At 26.0% G+C, this 9,574-nt stretch overlaps 1 protein-coding gene across 2 annotated transcripts; it reads right to left on the reverse strand.

Moving 5' to 3' along the window:
• Positions 1 to 4,604: 4,604 nt before the first annotated feature.
• On the reverse strand, positions 4,605 to 6,464 carry LOC147066674 (elongator complex protein 3-like). Of its 2 annotated transcripts, none has more exons than XM_085955081.1 (2): positions 5,103 to 6,464; positions 4,605 to 4,847 (listed from the first exon to the last, which is right to left on the reverse strand). In XM_085955081.1, the coding sequence occupies exons 1-2, from the start codon at positions 6,462 to 6,464 to the stop codon at positions 4,605 to 4,607; spliced, it is 1,605 nt and encodes a 534-aa protein (XP_085811207.1). The 2 variants fall into 2 exon arrangements, with proteins under 2 accessions (XP_085811207.1, XP_085811206.1); XM_085955080.1 differs by having other exon boundaries at positions 4,605 to 4,858; positions 5,084 to 6,464.
• Between the last annotated feature and the right edge of the window lie 3,110 nt (positions 6,465 to 9,574).

A 9,574-nucleotide genomic window follows, 5' to 3' on the forward strand; every position in this document is an offset into this window, starting at 1 on the left:
TATTTTGACACAGCCACAAAATATCATCATTAAAATGACTGAAATTTTTTTGCAAATTTATTGAAATATTGTCGATTAAAAAAAGATTTCAAGTAAATATGATAAGAATACTTTTAGTGTATTCAGAAATAAAAATACATTTAAAAACAGATATATGAATAAAAATGTATTTTAACATACTATCTAAGTACATATAATCATATTTTAATTAAAATTTATCATTTATAAGTTTTAAAAAAACCAAAAAATATGAAAAGATACATGATAATTTCTTTTATGCCAAGAACAGAGAGATGATTTATTATATAATGAATATTTTTCATAAAAATATATCTTAAAGTTTAATCAAATTCAATTTCTATAGACAAAACACCTATTTAGAAATACAAGATGGTTTTCTACATTTATACTTGTAAATATAAAATTACTGGATATTAATAACAAAAATATGCTTATGATGCTATTAAAATAAAATATAAATCAATATTGCCCTGTTTCGATCATAACTCAATAAGTAAAACGAACCACAATGATTAAATATAACAGCATTTTATATCTTTTTTTCTAGTTTAGTTACACGTAAAATAGTTCCATTATACAGCATAAGTCTTGAAGGAAATATGTTTTTAGTTTATGCATGAAAAAACTTGGTTCTTATACAGAAATTAAAACTCTGGCCTTATAATGCCTTTTACAATGCTAGTATCCATTTTTTGAGCGTTTTTTTACATTAAAACCACATTTTTAACTCATTACAAATTAAATTTTCAATATTATTCATTAATATTCATACTTTTTTAAATATTTTAATTTTAACTAGCGGCTCAATGAATTATAATATATTTTAAAGCCCAAAATTGTGAAAAATCTATTCTAAAAAAAATCAATCGATACTATACCTTTTTTAAATTTTTTTGTGATTTATCACTTTTTTATAATTTAAACAATATATTTGTTTTTCGCCTATTATTAATTATAAAAGAATAAATTGTATGTCAGATAAATATATTGTATCTATTTTACAAACTTAGATATTCAACCTCAATTCGACAGATTTTTTACACTCTTAAGTGATTTAAATAGGAAAAATTATGCCCTATATTAACTATAAGCGTAATTGTGTAAAGCCTATTAAAAGTTATAAAAACTTTAGGGTTCATTTTATTAGTTAATATAGAAAACCCGTTCCATCTTATTGTTTTACTTTTTATTGACAAAAATATGCGTTCATAGAAAAATAAATTTTAGGCAATATTTGTATATTAGAATCAAAGTCATAAAAGAAGTCGAAATTATATGAATAAAGTTTGTAATTCATCTTTTATTATAGAAATCTCTATTTTAAGAACCTAAAATTTTATAAAGATAAATCACATGCAAAAAACGAATTTTTTAGATTGTGTATATGCACAAAATCTCTTTAAAACAAGAAAATGTTTCCTTATATTATTGGATTTATAAATAAAATAAATAGTTAGATGCAATATTATTTAATTTTTATACAATTTCCGTGAGTTTATCCAATGAAATACACTTTGAAAGATTAAAATTGTTGTTTAAAACATAAGAAAATAAATAAAACGAGCCTCGAAATATTTTTTTGTATTATTAAAAAAAACCCTAGCTCCAAAAATGCAACACAAGACGCCTATAATTATTTCAACCAATCACACTTAAATATTAAAAAAAATAATAAAAAATCAAATTTAAAAATATAATTATTTTAGAAAAGAAGATTCGCGCAAAAAAACTTGATTCTATTTTTCACCGCTGTTAATAAAATTGATAGAATCAAACATATACAATGCAAATTCCAGAGTAATACATTGAAATACATATAAGTTACTAAAAGTTAATAAATTTGATATAATAATTTGCTAGAAGATTAATAGAGTGCGATAGCACAAGAAGAAACCCTCTAAATTACTTAAACATGCTATATATTATATTCAGCGCGTATTTATTTAAAATTTCCAATTAAATGTATTTGATCTAACAAAGTACAATGAAATCTAAATACATAAAAAATAGTAATTAAAATTATAAACAAATGAGAATTAAAGATTTTACTCATTGAATTAAGCTAGATGAGATAAACGAATATGGAAATTTAGAGAAATATAAATTATTTAAATTTAATATCGGTTTTTAAAAAGCAAGTAAATCACTGATTTCGCATGATGAATATAAAAGAATAATACAATCTAAATTTTCTATAGTGATGTATAAATATAAAAAATATAGAAATATCATTTTATGGAGCAAAGTTTATAATAAAAAGAATTTACACTAAAAATAATGGATATATTAAATTGCCAAACTTTTGAAAATTTCACATCAAATCTGACATATAATATAGTTTTTATTGTATATTTTTACAAAAAATACATAATATTGAGTTCAAATATGATGTAATTTTTGATATAACCCAATAGAAGAAAATAAGAGGACTATTACGGAGCAAATGCATAAAAACGATCATCTTGCCCATAAAAATTTTATTTGAAGCTTTAATTATAGTAATTTTAATTTTAAAAAATCAAATAAAATGCCATTTTTTATGTTCAAATCTTTATTCCCAATTACAGTATTAAAATTTTTTTCTGCATATTTTCAATCCCGATTTCTGCGTAAAATTTTTTTATGACGACACAAAATGTAAATCTATATACAGTTTATCACACGAGAAGAATCTTATTTCAAGAAATCATACTTTTAACTTTAATTATTCGAGGTTATAATTGATTTTCTTGTCGTATATATCAACTACAAATGCAAAATACATATCATTTTTTGGTATTAAGGTTTAGTAAATTAATAATTGTATCTAAAAATTCTTAGTTATCACCATAATTTATAATTTACAAAGTTGGATAATCTATATGGCAACTTAATTGTATAACAACCGTCATTTTAAGAAATTTATTTGTATTATATACAATTCTAGCAGAAAGCCAATATAAAAAAGGTTTATGATTCTTAACCCTAAAATAAAGCAGTAAAATTGCAAATATAAGTTATCTTATTGTATTTATTTCGAAAATTCACGAATATGAATATTATTTTATTTTTATAAATGGTTTAAACTTAATAATGTAAGATTTTATATATTCAAACTGGAAGAATTACTATAATGATGTTCAGATATAAAATATTATTCTTATATGGTCGAGTCCTACTGATTTATACCAAATAAAAATAATAATAAAATCATTTATACAACAGCGAATTCTGAAATTGAATAAGAAATTATTTAAAACTTTTATGTGAGTAAAAATTCTGTACATTTAAGACTTTTTCTTTCGATGAACATCTATTTTTTATAGGCAGTAAAACTTTCCATTATAAACTAAAAAGTGAAGAATAGAAAATAGATACTAAAAAAAATATTTTATAGAATTAAAAATTTCGATAAAATCCAATCACACATACAAAAACGATTTTTTTTAGTTGCAAAAATGTTTTAATAAGTTTAATAGCGAAAGGAAGAGGTTTTCGGGTCAAACTAATCTATAAAAGTTGGATTAACATAATTTTAAGCAAAAAAACATAATTTTTATGCATATGTGGAATAATAATATTAATCGAAAAATTTATAAAATATAATTTTTATTTTACTATACAAGACAAGCTGAAATTCTAGCCAAATTTTATAGGATTAGTCAATATAGAGCAACGAATTTATATTAAAAACAAACACATAACATATTGAAAAAAGAGAAAATATGTCGTTTTAAATTCAAAATAGCTATATTAATGAAATATACAAACAAGTTTTTTGGGTAGTGCACAGAGTTTGAAATTCAATATATGACCGAATTTTTTTGGTTTATAATATAATGCATAAGTGAGGGCATCATAAAAATAAAATAACCAATCTAAGATATCTAGCAGCCACATAAGAACTAAACGAAAATTTGTAGATGGTATTGAAACGAATATCATAAGTTAAGCTTATATTGCGATAGAAGTCAAATTAACTGGACAGAATATGATAAGGGATGCAAGTAATCGGCTTTACTATCAAACTAAAATCAACATTTCCTTCAGAATACTAAACTATAATGAAATCCTCCAATATTTTCACCTGATAATATGGTATGATCACGAAGAAGTTAAAATTAATATAACACGATCGGTAATATCCATTATTTTAGGCAAAAATATAGACGTTATCATGGTAAAAATTTGTGAATAATTAATAATACCCATCAAAATAATATAAATCAAATGCGAAACGATTATAGGGGTCACCTTTGATATAGCTTGTTCCTCGAAAGATAAACCAGGTGAAATAAAAAACAGCCCTTGCTTATTAAAAATAAGTTACAATTTTATTTTCTTTTAATATGAGCATATTCAGTTATAAATTAGTTTACATTCGAACAAAAGCAACATTTAACTTCAGCAAGAAGTATAATTGAAAAAAAATTGTTTTTATTGAATACAAGAACAAAGTTTTAAGGGTAAATTAATGTTTCTTAATGGAATGTAGATTTAACTGGAATATATATGCAAATAATGTTTTAAATAAGAAAGCCAGTGTAAATTAAATAGTTTTTAAAGGCAAAAAGGTGTAAAATAAAGATTATTATTTTATTTTTTTAAATATATTTTACCATATACGGGCCTTCTAGAAAATATCCAAATTTTTTATAGTATGTTCGTGTTCCTACACCTGAGATGATGGCTATTTTTTTGCTCTTGTGCTCTTTCTTAGCTATTTTTTCCGCCTCATCAATAAGCAACTTACCAAACCCTTGATGTTGAAACTTCAAACTATCATTTTGATGAACAGGGACAGAGCTCCCATAAACATGAAGTTCTCTAATTACACTTACATAATTGTTACGGATAGCTCTAGGTCTTATTATCTTAAAGAAATCATTTTCAAAAATGTTTTCATTTTCATCTAATTTATGGAGTCTTTCTCCATTTCGTATGCTCTTTACAATTTCACTTTCCCTTGAATTCAACTTCATTTCAACAGCCTCCAAGTTTTTATTTTTTATGCTACAGCATTTACTTTGGGGCTCTTCTAAATTTAAACAACAATTTTGACCAACATTTTTTGTCGCCTCACCAGTAATAGGTTTATTTTCTTTTAACTCGGCTCTGAATGTGTCCGAGCTACATTTTCGCAGCCTTAACATGCCGACTAATATATCTTGATTTATATCTTCATATGCCAAAAAAGTTTCCCACCCATTATTAGCGGCATAATCACGTCTCACAAGCTCAATTTTTTGAGGAAGTATACCTTCATGTATATTTTTAATTCCAACTTCTCTTGTGCGCACATCCCTACACCGAGTACCATAATCTTTCATTCTAAGCAAGGCAACTTCTCTTATATTTCCGTGTTCCACACCACTGCTAACCAAAGGCATCGGTATATCCCTTTGAATTCTGTAGATACGTGTCCATGGAGGCACTAAAGCAAGTATTCTCGCCAAAAAATCAACAAGTTCATCAGGGCTATAATTTTTATACTTCTTGTTTTTCCACAACTCGTACAATCCAGTCCCCCGAATAACAAGTGTAGGATATACTTTGAGTCCATCGCTTCTGAATCGATGACTCTCAAAGAATTCAATAAATTGGGCATAATCTCTTTTCATAGGAACATTTGGAAGGTTCGGCATCATATGGCTTACAATCTTATATCCAGCATCTTTCGTCAAGCAAAAAGCATCACAAACAGCTTGAACGGTATGACCCCGATTTGTATCAAAAGCAACATCTTCATAGACACTTTGAACCCCCATTTCTATTCTGGTACATCCGTATGAAAGCATTTTAGATATATGCGTTCGGTTACAAAAATCGGGACGGGTCTCTATTGTCATTCCAACACATTTTACTTTTGACTTCTCACTTCGTTTTACTGATTCGTCAAGCGAAGAAGAATTACTTCCAGACAAAGCATCATGCAAATTTCTAACAAACCACTCTTTGTAATGATCACTCAATGACATAAATGTACCACCCATTATTATATACTCTACTTTATCTACTGTGTGGCCAAGAGCTTCGAGTTGAATTATTCGTGTTCTTGCTTGCTGGTATGGATCATACCGATGCCTTATCGCTCGCATGGATGTTGGTTCATATCCCGTATAGCTCTGTGTGCTATATTCAAAGTCAGAATCCGGACCTCCCGGACAATATACACAGATATTTCCCGTAAGTGCAATATGTGGACATCTGTGTGGCTTACACATTACTGCCACGACTGCTACACCAGATGCAGTTCTAACTGGTTTTGTCTTAAATATTTCTCGCAAATGCCGATGCTCTGGTGGAAGTGCACCAAGCACATCTACCATTGTCGGTATCCTTTTAAGTTTGTATTTTTGCGAAATCCTATTTTGAAGAGCACTTATATTTATTTTATTTTTCTTTTTATGTGATTCTACTATTTCTGCGGATATTTCAGTGCATGCTATGTGATAATTATCCATTGCTGTGGTTTTCATTCTATCTATTTTGGGGACATATAAAATCACTCGTTCAGTTTATATACACAAGATTTAGAAATTCAAAAATTTATATTTTTAAACGCAATCATCAAAAATTTAGAGCAAAAACATAAAATTCAATATCTTAAAATACTAAGAGCAATTCAAAGTAAAATTAACGGAAAGAAAGTAACTTATTTTTTTATAATATTTTATGATGTTCAATCTTATATTTTCCAAACTAAACTTTATATCGACCATAGAACGAGTTGCTCAATATTATTAACTCACATCTTTGTTTAATTTTGAAAAAAAGCAATATATAATTTATTTACATTCGATTCAAATACATTTGCCAAGAAAGACTTTATATCGACCATAGAAAGAGTTGCTCAATGCTTATTAACTCACATCTTTGTTATAATTTTGAAAAAAAGCAATTATAATTTATTTACATTCGATTCAGAGACATTTGCCAAGCGAAATTTTATATCGACTATAGAACGAGTTTCTCAATGCTTATTAACACACATAATTGTTATAATACAGAAAAAAAGCAATTATAATTTATTTATGTATAATTTTTTATTTAGTAATTTGTATTTGTTGATGGAAAACTTTAGATTATTCTATAGAACATACTTCTTAATGTTTCTTTGACCCACATAATCTTTACAGACTTCCCGAATGCATCTTCCTATTTCAGCACTTATTATTTCAAGTTTTACCTTAATTCTATTGTTTGTGCGTACGCTTCAGTTGGCATTCCCAACACCTTAAAATACGACTTATAGTATTTTTTCACCATTTTATGATGTATTTTACTATTCTTATTCAGCATTTATAAAGTAATCTAAGTTCATTTGCTCAGTAAATCATATTTTCTTAGCTTCTTATTTTTATTTGAAAAAAAGAAACAATAGCAAGCCAAGAAAAAACAAAAATTTAAATGCCCCTAAACAAGATAATTATGATAACGAGCTGGTTGAAAATAAAAACAATATTTTTGTGGGGAATCAATAATATTTAAACGTAAAAGGGTACACCACTAATTAAGTAAGAAGCAAAAAAAAATGTTTATTGTTTTATAAAGGGAAGGAGAAGAAAAATATTAATCGCTTTCCCTATTAAATTGAAGATTCATAGTCGGCAGCTTTTATTTAAAGGAAATATTAAATTTTTAGCTAATTTTCAATTATAACGGGGACCCATCTATGTTTTTTAATAATATTTACATCTATAATATAAATTCTTCTTCTTGCACATTTTCAGGCTATATTTTTCAAGTAAAACAAATTAAGTTCATTAATATATCCAAATCAAATCATTATGCGGTAAATAACAAAGATTCAAACATTAGATGCGAGAAAAAATCTTAATTCAATTCGAAATATTTTATCGCATTCCGAATTTATAATTATTATGTTTTCAAAATAATAGTAGAACACTTCTCTTAAGTATTTTATGAAATTTTTTCGCCAGAAGATATACTTCAAAATGCAAAAATAAATTTAAAATTGTACTATTTCATGCATAATGTATCTCTTTGAATCAGTAAAACCTTAAAGCTGTAGAATATTATATTATATGGATAATATGCCGACTTCATAATACAAAAATAAATTTAAAATTATACTATTTCATGCATAATGTATCTCTTTGAATCAGTAAAAACCCGAAAGATGCAGAATATTATATGGATAATATACCGACATCAAAGTTCGATATTATCAAGAAAAGTATGTAATTTTTTATTTCACTAACTTTAAGATTTTATTAGTGAATGTTTTTATAATCTCTATCCTATTTATTATCTTGCTAAATAAAAAATTATAACAAGTATTCATGCAATTTATTACCAATATTTTTACCCATCGGTAAAATACACATATTCGTTTTTAAAATGCAAAATATAGCATTAGATGCCGAGAACCTGTAATTGACTGAATATTACTCGTATAAAAAATATATATATGCTTCATGTCGGTCATGAATTGTTTTTATATAGCCACAAAAAATCACATGTCGTAAGAAAAGAGCTTGCAATTTCCAAGAAAAGCATTCGCACAAAAATAGGGTTTATATTGGCGACCAAAAATAGGTTTTTTAAAAAAAATTGTGGGAAGATGGGTCAAGAAGAAATATAATAGGTTGAGAAAGATACTTGGAATAAGAATTCTTGTAAAAAGACTATAAATTGGGGAAATTTTAAAGTTGATAAGATTAAAACAAGTATAAATATGGCCTGCTCTATTATCGATTAAAGTTTTTCGTGGTCTTAAAAACTTAAAAGAATAAGATAAAGTTAAACTATAAATAAATTCAAGATAATGTTTATGCACAAACACACATGATTGACCTGTTTATGGAGGCACCAAATTTTTTTTGGTGGAAAATAGTAAAAACTAATTTGACAAAAATACCCCTAAAAAATTCGAATCAACCATTTGATGCAAAAATAATAATCATTAGCCTATAGAAACACCAGAAATTTTCTTGGTTGAAAAAGTTCTAAAGCATTGGGATAAATCTGGTAATTTAATAGAAAAAAAGTATCTGTGGCCTGCACAGTATGACTTTAAAGTTTGTTTGAGTTAAAAAAGGGTAAAAAGTAATACGATAAAACTAGCATAAAAATGGAATTTTATATATTCTAAATATAAGAGTTATACACAAAGCGTACATAAAATTTAGATGATATTATGTGCGCATATTTTCACAAAAACTAAATTTCAATTTCACCGTTTTACTCTAGAAAAAATAAAATAACACATTTTTCATATGGTAGACTCTTAACATTTATAAAGAAGTAAGCTTAAACCCATTAGAATTACTAATTATCTTCGAAATATAGTTGTTTAATGTGGTATAACTCTTGGTTCTATTATTTAAAGACAAATTACCATATTTATTGGCCTATACAACGTTATTTTTATGTTTTTTTACTTGCTTCTAGGTGTATATAGACTATATTCTTTTTATTTTGATTTATATGTTCCATTTTTGTGATCTGGAGTTCATAACCATAAGCCTTTTTGTTAAATAAAAGGATATGCTTTTGTCTACTAATACACAGAAAGGTATTTTGGCTATAAAATGCATATAAAATGCAT

Source organism: Rhyacophila brunnea, unplaced genomic scaffold (assembly GCF_057557595.1).
Source record: "Rhyacophila brunnea isolate RB1 unplaced genomic scaffold, BYU_Rbru_1.0 scaffold_41, whole genome shotgun sequence".
Taxonomy (NCBI): domain Eukaryota; kingdom Metazoa; phylum Arthropoda; class Insecta; order Trichoptera; family Rhyacophilidae; genus Rhyacophila; species Rhyacophila brunnea.

Bases quoted from the DNA above. Each gene is read 5' to 3' on its own strand.
- LOC147066674 (XM_085955080.1), bottom strand. From the start codon at position 6,464: ATGGATAATTATCACATAGCATGCACTGAAATATCCGCAGAAATAGTA. The intron at 4,859-5,083 runs GTGAGGCGACAA...TAAGACCTAGAG, and splicing joins AGAAAATAAACCTATTACTG to CTATCCGTAACAATTATGTA.